Source organism: Schistocerca piceifrons, chromosome 11, assembly GCF_021461385.2.
Source record: "Schistocerca piceifrons isolate TAMUIC-IGC-003096 chromosome 11, iqSchPice1.1, whole genome shotgun sequence".
In the NCBI taxonomy this organism is placed as follows: Eukaryota; Metazoa; Arthropoda; class Insecta; order Orthoptera; family Acrididae; genus Schistocerca; species Schistocerca piceifrons.
The window spans coordinates 68,008,217-68,022,478 of NC_060148.1; the positions used below are offsets into that span (position 1 = coordinate 68,008,217).

The 14,262-nt window shown below is 42.0% G+C and overlaps 1 protein-coding gene and 1 pseudogene across 1 annotated transcript in view; one reads left to right on the forward strand and one right to left on the reverse strand.

Moving 5' to 3' along the window:
- Nucleotides 1-978: 978 nt before the first annotated feature.
- LOC124719943 (flocculation protein FLO11-like) overlaps nucleotides 979-14,262 on the forward strand; it is a 283,431-nt gene continuing 270,147 nt past the window's right edge. Inside the window, exon 1 of the mRNA XM_047245145.1 lies at nucleotides 979-1,288. Coding sequence (XP_047101101.1) covers nucleotides 1,272-1,288 — 17 coding nt within the window. The 5' untranslated portion in view covers nucleotides 979-1,271. The remainder of the gene's footprint in view (nucleotides 1,289-14,262) is intronic.
- LOC124720571 lies at nucleotides 5,775-5,892 on the reverse strand (annotated as a pseudogene).

The following is a 14,262-nucleotide window of genomic DNA, read 5'->3' on the forward strand; positions in this document are numbered from 1 at the left end:
CAGTGTTCTGTGAATGCGCATGAGCGGGAAGAGCAAACCGTGCTTCATCACTCATGATGTAACGGAAAGGGTCTTAAAAACCATCCTTGGTTTTATTCAAAAGTCACGCGCATCTCTCTATACATTTCTGATTGCTGTCCTACCATAATTGCTGCACAACCGTCGCTTCAAATTGAGACTTTTCAACATCCTCCTACTTACATGCGTCTGTTGGGTCAACTTACGTGTAGACTTTTTTTAGACTCTGAATAATTCTGCGAATGTCTACAGTAACTTCTAGTGTGCGAACTGGAGGAATTCTTTGTCGTTTTACATTTTGCGAAGATCCGTAGGTGTGCCAGTTTTTATGCAAACTTGTATTGCTCTCTTTGCATATAGTCTCTATCCGGATACTTGACTCCGAAAATTTCGAGAGTTTCTTTAATCGAACTTGTCTTCACATATGCTTCCACAATGTCTACCAACAAAGTCATTTTGCAGCCACAAAGAGAAACGTCTAATTTCACTTATGAAATGAAGGGTGAAATGCTGACAAAAGATTGCTGACAATCGATTATTGCACGAAATTGGCCGTTGTTACAGCTGTTTACTCTATTTCATAAGTCGAAATATTGTGTTGCCCTACTTGCAAAATTTTGTCCTCTTGACATTTGACACGTTTCCCAGTATCGGTACGATTCCTGAAATTCGCCGTGGTTACGAGGTCTGTATAAGACAGATACTAATTCTGCGTTGCTACTGTTTGGCAAATAGGACCAATATGTTTCGGAGAAGAAGACGTTCTTAGGAAGTTGTGTAGTGCGTAATGAGATGTAAAGAGGAAGAAGGGTGGGGGCATCGGAAAGAGGGGAGGAACAGAGAGAGTGGTCCTGTTGACGAAGGGGGGTGGGGGAAGGGCTGTGGGCGTGGTCACGTGACCGTACCGACGTTTATATATATAAGGCCGCGGGACTGTGGGGCCTCTTTTCAACTGTCTGCGGTCGCGCGCAGCCGGAGAAGTAGAAACGAGAGCAAGAGAGGCAGTGAGAGAAAGAGAGAGAGAGAGGGGGCAGTGAAGAAGTAGACAGAGAGAGTGGTAGGGAGAGGGGGAGAGTGGATCGGGCGTGACTTTCTCGCGCGGCCGTTTTCGTTTTCGTTTCGCCGCAGCCGGGCGCGCCTTCCTCGGGACTGGTCAGATGCCAGGCTGCAGCCGCCGCTGACGGACACAGCTGCAGACACAGCTGCGAGGACACACTCACCCTACCGTCGACTGCACAGCCGCCGCTGCAGACATGGGCGGCCCTGTTACGTGAGTACCTCATTCGCTCTATTCACCTCTCAACACTCAGTCCCTGCCTATACAACTTCTTTCACTTTTCCCATCACTGTTGGTACGACCAAATGCACTGGTGACATTTTTATGTACAGTTACCATAAAGCTTCCAAAACTTCTAGTGTTCTGCAACTAAATGCAGTCAGCGTGTCATCATCAATCAGACTTGAGAATTTTAAAATAAATATTCAAAAACATATAAAAAAAATAAAAGTCAGACATATGATGATAGACTCGCGAAACTAGTTGGAGAGCAATAATGATTTTATCACCTTCTGGGGGTCACATACAAAAATAACGTTTATGAAAGGTGTTTGATGAAAACAGTGATTAGTAACAAGTTTTGCGAGCTAAATTCGGCGCTTTGAAACTACGAGACTTCGGAGGAGACTCTGCTTTTTAAACACATTTTGGCGACCGCATTGTTCTTAAGATTTGGATATTGGGGAGATACCATTGTAGGAATTAATTTTTTTCCAGTTGACGAGTATATCGCCTTTTAGTATTTTATCCATCCTCAGCAACTGTAGTTCTATATATCGACATCATCAGCAACCAGTTGTATAAAAGAAATTTAATTTCTTTACCGGTTTTGGGTACTTAGTGCCCTTCTTCAGAAAGTTATACCAATCACATTATTTGGAAGTGTCAACAATAGCATGTATACAGTTAAATACCGTCGTCAAATGGTTCATAGTGCTTGTATGTTGCTTTTTAATCGCATTTTCGCGACCATATTCTTCTTCAGATTTGGGTATTGGGGAGATACCATTTTAAGAATTTTTTTTTCGTTCCAGTTGATCATTTAATCCATCCTCAGAAACCGTAGTTGGGTACATCTACATCATTAGAACCAGTTGTATAAAAGAAATTTAATTTCTTAATCGGTTTCAGGTACTTAGTGCCCTTCTTCAGAAACTTATACCTATCACATTATTTGGAAGCGTCAAAAATAACATGCATACCGTTAAGTGCCATCGTCATATAGTTCATAGTGCTTGTATGTCGTTGTTTGGCTTCTTTATATCACATCTGTACAGGCATATGAACCACATGCTGTATGCACATTATTGTTGAGACCCGCAAATACTGCGATAATTATAACATTCTGAAGAAGGTCGCTAAGTGCCTGAAACAGATGAAGATAATTAAATTTGTTTTCTACAACTCGTTGCTGATTATTTCGATATATGTCGTCTTTACATGCTAGATTTCATCTCACTCGCTCCATCCAGTTCCAAGCAGCATCTGCCTGTTCAACTTCATCAACTGTACCTCTGGCTGCTGCTGCATCCAAGCATCAAAAGCGATTATAGACTTTTATGTATAATCACCGTAAAGGTGCTAAAATATTTTTTTTATTCTTCGGGTAGTTTCGATATATGTCGTAATCTGAAAGTCTTTAGCGTATTAAAAAGAAACTAAAACAGACTTCCAGATGGTAACGTACTGCATAAACTACGGAAAGACAGAGATTTTATCAGAATTCCGGTCGTTGTGGAGGGTGTGGAGAAAAATATGGAAACACAAACAACAATGCATTACCGTGGTCAATACGGTGTAGGAAAACCGTTGGCATTCAAAACAGCGTCCAATCGTCTACATCTACATCTACATCTACATACATACTCCGCAATCCACCATACGGTGCCTGGCGGAGGGTACCTCGTACCACAAGTAGCATCTTCTCTCCCTCTCAGAACGAGGGAAAAATGACTGCCTATATGCCTCTGTACGAGCCCTAATCTCTCTTATCTTTGTGGTCTTTCCGCGAAATGTAAGTTGGCGGCAGTAAAATTGTACTGCAGTCAGCCTCAAATGCTGGTTCTCTAAATTTCCTCAGTAGCGATTCACGAAAAGAACGCCTCCTTTCCTCTAGAGACTCCCACCCGAATTCCTGAAGCATTTCCGTAACACTCGCGTGATGATCAAACCTACCAGTAACAAACCTAGCAGCCCGCCTCTGAATTGCTTCTATGTCCTCCCTCAATCCGACCTGATAGGGATCCGAAACGCTCGAGCAGTAGTCACGACTAGGTCGTATTAGTGTTTTATAAGCGGTCTTCCCAAAATTCTACCAATGAACCGAAGACGACTATCCGCCTTCCCCACAACTGCCATTACATGCTTGTCCCACTTCATATCGCTCTGCAATGTTACGTCCAAATATTTAATCGAAGTGACTGTGTCAAGCGCTACACTACTAATGGATTATTCAAACATTACAGGATTCTTTTTCCTATTCATCTGCATTAATTTACATTTATCTATATTTAGAGTTAGCTGCCATTCTTTACACCAATCACAAACCCTGTCCAAGTCATCTTGTATCCTCCTACAGTCACTCAACGACGACACCTTCCCGTACACCACAGCATCATCAGCAAACAGCCGCACATTGCTACTACGGTACGGTACGGATGAACACGTGTATGGTGTTCAAGGGAATCTATACCACTCTTCCTGCAAAATAGCGGCACTCTGAGGTAACTGTTACGGATGTGGGTAGCGATCACGCTTCAAAGTAGGCCATAAAGGTTCTGTAATAAAGAGATTTGGTAACTGTGGTGCCTAGGCTATATGCGACAATTCATCCTCGTGCATAGTCCTGGACTATGCGAGCTGTATGAACAGGAGACGCAGCATAACCATTGGAGAAAAAACATTGTGCCATGGGATAGATCTGATCGGCCGCAATGGTCACATAACCCTCGGCAGTAACGCGGGGTAACCATCAGACCTACGGAATGCCACGGGATGGCTGCTCAAGTCATCACCGAATCCACTCCACGTTTCACTCTTCGGACGTAAACACGGCCAGAAGGTGGAAACAGTGGCCGTGCGGTTCTAGGCGCTACAGTCTGGAACCGCGTGACCGCTACGGTCGCAGGTTCGAATCCTGCCTCGGGCATGGATGTGTGTGATGTCCTTAGGTTAGTTAGGTTTAAGTAGTTCTAAGTTCTAGGGGACTGATGACCACAGATGTCAAGTCCCATAGTGCTCAGAGCCATTTGAACCATTTTTTTGGAAACAGTGTTCAACAGAGTTCATCCGACAAAAAGACAGTTTTCCATTGCTCCACAGTCCAGGTTTTATGGCTTGGTTTCACGTTTCCTTTTTACGGGCATTTGCATCACTGATGTGTGGTTTTGGAATCCCCCCCCCCCCCCCAAAAAAATGGTTCAAATGGCTCTGAGCACTATGGGACTTAACTTCTAAGGTCATCAGTCCCCTAGAACTTAGAACTACGTAAACCTAACTAACCTAAGGACATCACACACATCCATGCCCGAGGCAGGATTCGAACCTGCGACCGTAGCGGTCCGGCGGTTCCAGACTGTAGCGCCTAGAACCGCACGGCCACGATGGCCGGCAAGGAATCTCAGCTCGTTCTGGAATTCTCTGCCTCTGGAGCTCCCTTCGTGTGGTTTTGATGCTGACAAGTTTCGCGAGTCCGAAAATCAGTTCTGCAGTGACTTTTACAACTGTCGTCCTCTTATTTTTAGTCACAATCTTCTTCAGTGACCGTCTGTCACGGCCACTCAGCACACACTTTCCTCCGCGTTGAGACTTCGCAGATGATGCTTTTCCGATTTCCCTGTATGCTGTATAAATTTTCTGTATGGTGTCTCTCGAAACAATAAACACTTCAGCTACTTTGATTACGTAAGCACACACCATAGGCGCCAATAATTTGCCCACTTTCGAATTCACTTAGCTCTGACATAATGCACTCACAAAAAAAATGTTCAAATGTGTGTGACATCTGATGGGACTTAACTGCTAAGGTCAGCAGTCCCTAAGCCTACACACTACTTAACCTAAATTATCCTAAGGACAAACACACTCACGCCTGAGGGAGAACTCGAACCTCCGCCGGGACAAGCCGCGCAGTCCATGACTGCAGCGCCTAGACCGCTCGGCTAATCCCAATGCACTCACAACTACAGAGAACACTATTCTGACCATTCCTGACATTTGCAACGTGTTGAGAACACTGCGCAGGTGTTGTTCGTGGTCGAATACAACAGCGCAACCTGTAGTCTTCGCTAGCATCGGTATTTATGCTCCATCATTAATTTTTCGCGGTATTTTCATATCTTTGTACAACCCCTGTACATAAAAATGTCTGTCATAAGAGCTATTTAAAGAACATTGATACTGGTAACTAGTATCTGGAAGTTAAACTCAGTGCTTCGAAATTCCAAAAACTCAGTGGGAACTATGAATTTTGAATGTATGTTCCTCTCTCCTCTCCTCCCGAACAGGCCATGATGGCTCAACGGTACCGACCGGCCGCCGTGTCATCCTTAGCCCATAGGCGTCACTGGATGCGGATATGGAGGGGCGTGTGGTCAGCACACCGCTCTCCCGGCCGTATGTCAGTTTACGAGACCGGAGTCGCTACTTCTCAAGTACCTCCTCAGTTTGTGTCACAAGGGCTGACTGAGTGCACCCCGCTTGCCAACAGCGCTCGGCAGACCAGATGGTCACCCATTCGAGTGCTAGCCCAGCCCCACAGCGCTTAACTTCGGTGATCTGACGGGAACCGGTGTTACCACTGCGGCAAGGCCGTTGGCTTTAAATTTCTTTTAGGCCACAATATTCTGCATCAGGCACCATTACTGTGGAGATAAAGATTCAAGAAAACGATTTTTTTTCTTTCCGAATCCCGACTACCATGCCATATTTTTACCTCACTCACTCTATTCAACTCTCAACACTGACGCTCTTTCTGTTCAACTTCGCCCACTGTACCTTCTAACAACCCTACCACAACAAAGGTCAAAAATTAATTATGATTGTAGTGTTGCTCACGCTGCTAAATATTGCATTTTCGGGCAACAACAAAGTTATATTATGTGGCAGGTGTTTTTAGAGCACAGTTAATAAAGTCATTTCATGAAATAATGGATAAACTAGGCACTCATCTTTTCCCACGCTGGTCTCGTTCTGAACTCATGGCTCAATCGTCGAAAATCTAGGTAGTGATGATTCCAAGCTCGTCTGCAAAGAGGCCTAGGTGTTATTCTGCGATATTCAAAAATTTTATATATATGTTTCATAAACCAAGTGATGTAAAAAAAGTAATCAGCACTCCGAATTTAATTCACACTTATTTTTTATTACTTTTGTTGCAACATCACTTCACAATATAAAACATACTTGAAAATATCTTCCTCACTGTTAAAGTTCACATTTCATAAACTGACTTTTCAACATGACGACCAAGACTTGACTCTCTAATTAACGCTTACGCGCCCAAAAATCAGAGTTACAAGTACGTCAAAGATCATAGTGACAAAAGAAAGAATACACATAAGAATAATATCATTGCAATATAAACATATCGATCTATCAAAGTACTTCTACATTAATGAAATCAAATCTGAATGTTGTCACAGAAATATGTTAACTATTTTACAGAAACACGGTAGAATACTGCTGGTATCGAAAGGTTGACGTGAAGTGCCGTAATGGTTAGGTAATTCAAGTACCATTACAACCTGCAACTGACGCTATGGCCAGATGCAAAAGCAAATTTTGTGTATAACACTAAACCATTGCTAAAATCGTTTTCTGATAGCATGTTACCATCTTACAGATTTTCTATACTTCTTTATTTTAAAACTCCAGAATCTGCAATGTGGTGACATACAATCTGAATCGATTGCATAAAAACACACACCTTAGCAGGCTTATGGTGGCTGAATAAAAAAAGGTCATTAATGAAAGCTGCTTAAGAAAGATTGAGAGACGTGTCTTGTTTGTGGAACCTAAACTCGGCGCTCCGAAACTGCAAAACTTCAGTGGACTATTTGTGTTTTAATCGCATTTTAGGCACGATGTTGTGTACCAGACGCAAATGATGTGGAGATACAGTTTCAAGAATTGTATTTTTTCGTCTTTTCACGCTACAGTTTACGTCACTTGCTCTATTCAGCTCTAATCACCTTGAGACTGCCAGTTCAACTTCATCTGCTATAGGTGGCACAACTGTGATAGCACCGATTGTGCTTTCTGACCTCTTTATGTTTAACCATCATAAAGCTGCTGAAATATTTATTATTCTTCAGCTAATCTCGACGTATTTCATAATCCGTCAGACTTTAGAATTCCAAAATAAAAAATGAAAGTAAAAATCAAAAAATTTTGGAACAAAATGTCATGTCACCTAAACTAGTTACGCAATAACAAATATTTTGGCTGCCTTGTGATGGTTATACATAAAAATGGCGTTAGTGAAAGCCGTTTAAAGAAGATTGTGATTAATACTTACATTTCAAGAACCTAACTCATCATTTCGAAATTACGGTACTTAGACTCTGCTTTTAAATCGCATGTTAGCCACAATATTCTCTACAGCAGATGATTACTGATCTCCACACAATGCAGCAAGATACTGTTTAACACTAGAAATACGAAAGTGAGTTCTTGGAGAAGAATACTAATCACAGATGTTTTTTCAGACAAAGCAAGAGAATTAAAGTATAAAGTAGGTGGTAAAAACTGAGAAACTGGAGAAAGATAGCCCAAAGACTTTTTATGTTATATTTGATATTATCCAGACATTGTAGAACGACATTCGCGGCTGTACGTGAAGTAACATATAGCTTCAGCTAGGTGTGATTGGTACAAGTCGCTGTAGTCTCATAAAGCAGTTACGAGCGTTTTTAAGCCTTTCTCCAGATGAGGCATCAAAACTTGTGGATGCGTCAGGTGGTTTTGAAATGGCTGGAAATGGCTTCACGGAAACAGGCGTAACGTTTCGCAAGTGCCTTATAATGGTTGCAGCTGCCTATAGTTTTATTTCACGTTTTACTTGCATTTCTGAGGTTTCTGAACACAACACGTGTATCGTGAAACGATAATAGTAAAGATTTGGATCTAAGAAATGAGTCTTTCGACACTTCATTTTTTTATTGAATTACCGTAGAAATATATAGAAAACATCTTTCGCGATCTTTTCTTTTTGTTTCATAATTTATAATTCTGTTTTATCTTTTCCACTTCTAACTATTTGCTTTATAGTTTTATTCTCATGCTTGATTGGAGTGGATAGTATCTTGAAAAGGGGTATGAGATGAACATCAAAAGCAAAACACAGGAGACAGAGTGTGTGGGAATTAAATCAGATAGTTTTGAATGCATTATGGGAACAGCAGTGATCAATGTCTTGTAAATAATTACTATTAAAAACAGTCTTGATCACGATTTATTTAACAAGGTGACCGGTTTCGACCACTACTGCGGTCATCTTCAGACCATTGAGTAGGAACCCCTTTCTGTTCTCCAACAGAGAACAGAAAGGGGTTCCTACTCAATGGTCTGAAGATGACCGCAGTAGTGGTCGAAACCGGTCACCTTGTTAAATAAATCGTGATCAAGACTGTTTTTAATAGTAATTAAAATCAGATAGTGCTGAGGGAATTAGATTAGGAAATGAGACACGAAAAATAGTAGATGAGTTTTGCTATTTGCGCAGCAAAATAAGTGATGATGAAGTAGAGAGGGTATAAAAGGCTTATAAAGGCTACAGCAAAAAAAAAGCATTTCTGGAAAGAAGAAATTTGTTAACATTGCATATAAATTTAAGTGTTAGTAGGTCTTTTCTATTTGTCTGGAGTGTAGCCTTTTCGCAAGTGAGACATTGACGATAAGCAATTCAGGCAAGATGAGAACAGAAGCTTTTGGATTTAAGATAATTCTCATTTATTGTTCCGTCTCAGTTGCACTTTTTTAATTAGGTTTCATGTTTCGATCCTTATGGATCATTTTCAGATCTAAGTAGTTGCGTTACCAACTCCTCTTGTCTACTCAGGAGCACTTATGAGTGTACCACTTAGGTCGTGAAGCTGATCCAGAGGGTTTCGAAACATGTAAGCTAATTAAAAACGTGCAATTGAGACGCAAAAATAAACGAAAATTATCATAAATGTCGAGGCAGTCGATGAATCTCTCAAGACAATTACATCAGCTACAGCGAACTTTTGAAATGTGGTGCTACGAATCAATAGTGAAGATTAGATTGTTAGGTCGAATAACTGATAAGACGGTGCTGCTTCGAATTGGGAAGAAAAGAAATTTATGGCGCAATTTGACTGAAAGAAGCTATCGGTTGATAGGACACATCCTGAGGCTTCATGCATTCAACAGTTTGGTGATGGAATGAAGTGGGAATGGTTGTGCATTGATGAAGAGACGATCTGCATCAAACAAGTCTTTGTACGGAAGAGCACTACAACAACAATCTCAAAACTGGCTGTATTTGACATTCCTTCCCCTAACTCATCTTTGTGTTCCCATTGTTTTTCTTACTTCATTTATATCGCCATTAGTTTTATACAAAACTACTTCAATTTCGCTTTTTTTCATTACAGTGATTAATAAAAGCTTGTAGTCGTTTCTTCCTGTTTTAGTTACCTATTTTCTGCTATTAGCGATAACTACTTGTTATTCGAAGTTTTATTTACGACTTAACGTCGAAATTTTATCTCGGAAATGGTTGTGGTAGAAATTATGGGTGATTTTGCCTGTTCATCTTCATCTTTTGCACTTCTTACTGGCGCTCCATTCACTGTACTCACAGGCAGTACCTATCGCTGAGACTCGATACGTAATTGGTCAATAGTGAAAATTCTTCAGCGTTTTGTAGTCAAGAGTGGTACTTCGAAACTGAGGGGCTTTAGTAGAATCTGAGATTTTGTGTCGCAATTTAACGACGACATTTTTCAACAAATGCAGCTGGTAATGGGATAAATGAATTTGCTTTAATGGCTCTACGATACGTGGAATTTATATTCTTCACCGTACGTAATAGACAGTTTACATTCCTATTATTAGTTTTAGTTAGCTGCGACACTGTAACGAATGTTAAGTGTATAGTACTTAGGAAATGAAGCATCTAATTGTCTCCCTTCTTTAGAGTATGAACAGAGAACTATGTATAATGCATAGGCGTACATTGTCAGCATAAACGTATAGGGTGTTTGGAAGTATCTTTGCTATACATTGGACAGCCGTTTTGTACTTGAGACTGCATGTGTACGTGTCGAGAGAAAAAGTTGATGTTCGTGAGATTCTTATGGTTGGATGTTAAATACGTAGCGTACTTAACTTGCATTCTGCTTGGTTCTCCCACATGCATTACAAACTTTCTGTTCCTACTTGATAAAGCTCGTGTTAATGTTTATAAGTAGTTCCGCATGTGGGCAGATGGAAAAGTTCGTATGTTGCCACATGCTGCATGGATGTTATCTCAATGTAGATGCATCACTGTATCCTGTGTTAAATTAATGACTCCGGCATCTGATGTGTTTCATAGTTTCTTTTTTTAAGCATATTTTCCTAACTGTGTTGAGCTGCTTGATAATGACTAAAAACTGGAAATTGCTCAACAGCAAACAAAGTGAAAATGGCACAGTGCATAATGGGCAATGTTGTGTTTCGAGAAATGTTAGGCTGATGTATAAGTTCTCAGTTTTTTTGTTTTGCATGTTGGAATTCCGGTTGCTATGGGTTTATTTGTCAAGTGTCATATTTTATATGTAGTTCACTTTTGCAGTTTGAAATAAGTTTCCTTTAATTTACGTCTATGGTCACAAACTTTTTGTTAACAGATTACCAAACCGGTAATCTGTTACCAAAACATTTGTGACCATAGACATAAAGTAAAGGAAACTTATTGCATATACGGGTCACTGTTTCATTCGCGACAATGTACTACTTAAACCTAACTAACCTAAGGACATCACACACATCCATGCCCGAGGCAGGATTCGAACTTGCGACCTTAGCAGTCGCGCGGTTCCAGACAGTAGCGCCTAGAACCGCTCGGCCTCCGCGGACGGCTCATTAATACGAGCTTTATCAAGTAGGAACAGAAAGTTTGTTATACATGAGGGAGAACCAAGCAGAATACAAGTTAAGTACGCTACGTATTTAACACCCAACCTTTGAAGAACTTCCTTTCCGCACGAAAATGGGCTCCCGAACATAGCCCGACAGTGTCTTCGCCTCAAACCACATAGTTTCTGGAGTCACGGAATAGAGAAATTACCGCAGCGTTTGCAGACGGTTGTAAATAGTGGAGAAGAATATACAAGGTGTTTCAAAATGAGTATACTGGTTTTAAGGCTGTGCAGAATTTATGGCACTCAACATAGAATTATAAATAGTACATCAAATGAAAGAGCAGCTCAGACAGTTTTGTCTGTATACCAACGTGAAGAGCGTCGAACGACCAACAGTGACTGAAGAACGTGTGAGTCTTTCATGCCTAGCCCCAACAAATCAGTTCGGAAGATTAGCCGTGAATTAGTAGTTCCAGTCACGTCTTTGAGGAGACTTTTAAGAAGACACTTGTAACTACTTCCTTATCATGAATCCTTTCATGAATCACTTATCTCACAAAAATCTTCGTTAATAGAACTACTGCAATACAGCGAGCGCCAATACTGCCAGCTAAATAGAAGATTCTAACTACTGAAGGCACTAACTACTAATAGGCATAGTTAGCAAGTGAAAGATTTTGATAGAGAACAAACTAGGTATTTACCTCAATAATGTTCGAAAGTCATCAAATATATATCTATTAATTCATGACATCCATCTCTACAAAATTCCTTTTTCTAGCGGATATACGTCCAGGTCGTCCGCTTATAGCAACCTCTCAAAACTCCGCCATCTCTCTCCCCACATCCACCACTACTGGCGGCTCACCTCCAACTGCGCAACGCTACACGCTGTTCACCTTCAACTGCCCTAACACTACACAAGCGAATATTTCAACAATGACTCCAACCAGCCACAGTCCGCACACAGCACAGTCAGAGATTTTCATATAGAGCGCTACGTGGCGTTACCAACATAGAAACCTAAACAGCCTACTTACACACTTTACGCGTACGTATACAAACAAAACTGTTTGAGCTGCTCTTTAATTTCATGTATTATTTTATAATTGTAAGTTGAATGCAATAAATTCTGCACAGCCTTAAAAGCCGTACATTCATTTCGAAACACCCTGTATTATTGACAAATAAAGTCCGTGTTATGTGTAGCTGTCGTGTTTATTGAACTTGTGGAAAAACGCCACGAACGTATTCACCAACCCGATATGTCTAGGCTGTGGACCCAGTGCTAACAAAGCTAAAGACGAGAACTTCACGTGTAGCCCCCGGCCTTCTCTATCACCCACCACATACGCCTTCAGCCGGCTTCCAGCTTCCAGCGTGGAACTGGAATTACTGTACTGCAGCTACGAGCTAGCCAGGAGCGCCTGCACGTCTGACCTTTTGGTCGTCGTACGGCGGAGCACCTAAGCTCGCCTTGAACTTTGTGTCTCCGACGATAGAGATCCTTTCCAAGCTCACTTATCTCCAACATTCTCTCTCCTGGCATTTTATTTTCCCGCAGGAAAGGGGAGGGCTCGGTTGCGGTGGGGACAGGGAGGAGCTCGCTTTGTTTTGACTTTTTTTTCCCGCCAGACCGTCCTTCGTATTAGGTATGCCAAGCACTTCCCCGTACGTGGCGTGCGACAGACGCAGCGGTGCCTTCCCGAGAACGGCCGTTTCTCCTGGGGGCATTCGGGGGCGATGAAACCACCGGGCACTCCCTCAGAGGTGCAAACACCGTTCTGGGACGGAAACGGCTTGACAGAACGGAAATTGCTAAAACAATCCCTCATCCGACGCATCGTAGAATATTGTTCAAGCGTGTGCGGGACTCGTACGAGCCGGCCGCTGTGGTCGAGCGGTTCTAGGCGCTTCAGTCCGGAACCGCGCTGCTCCTACGGTCGTAAGTTCGAATCCTGCCTTGGGCATGGATGTGTGTGATGTCCTTAGGTTAGTTAGGTTTAATTAGTTCTAAGTTCTAGGGGACTGATGACCTTAGAAGTTAAGTCGCATAGTGCTGAGAGCCATTTGAACCATTTGAACCATTTGACACGTACGAAATTAGACAAAGATGGGATAATGATTGTATGAGGGAAGGCAGAAAGGAAGGAAGATTAGGAGTTAACGCACCGTCGACATCGAGATCATTAGAGACGAAACACAGGCTCGGATCGTGTCAAGGATGGGGAAGGAAATCGGCCGTGAGCTTTCAAACGAACCATCCCGGCGTTGGCCTGGAGCGATGTAGGGAAATCACGGAGAACTGAAGTCAGAATTTCTTTAAAGTCAGTACCGCATTAGAGCTTTTTTTTGACAATGTGTCTAATATTGTATTTTAAATACGACAGTACGCCATCTTAGGCACTGTATAACATTAAAACGCTGGATAATGGCACTTTAAGCCGAAATCATGATCGTGTAAATGTAACACTGCAAATAAAAAATAACCAATAAAAAAACAGTCTAATGGCGGTACTGACTTTAAAGAAATATAACTGTGGCCCCACATTATGATGGCTCTGAGCACTATGGGACTGCTGTGGTCATCAGTCCCCTAGGACTTAGAACTACTTAAGCCTAACTGACATAAGGACATCACACACATCCATGTCCGAGGCAGGATTCGAACCTGCGACCGTAGCGGTCACGCGGTTCCAGACTGTAGCGCCAAGAACCGCACCGCCACTCCGGCCGGCCCACATTATGAAAAAAAAATCAGAATAACCAGACGCGCGTTTGAACCGTCATCTTCCCGAATACGAGTCCAGTGTGCTAACCATTGCGCCACCTCGCTCGTTGTACAAACGGTAGTCAAATGAAAACGACACAGAAGGGAAAAAAAACGTAAGTAGACTGTTTGTTAAATGGTTCAAATGGCTCTGAGCACTATGGGACTTAACATCTGAGATCATCAGTCCCCTAGAACGTTGAACTACTTAAACCTAACTAACCTAAGGACATCACACACATCCATGCCCGAGGCAGGATTCGAACCTGCGACCGTAACGGTCGCGCGGTTCCAGACTGAAGCGCCTACAACCGCTCGGCCACACT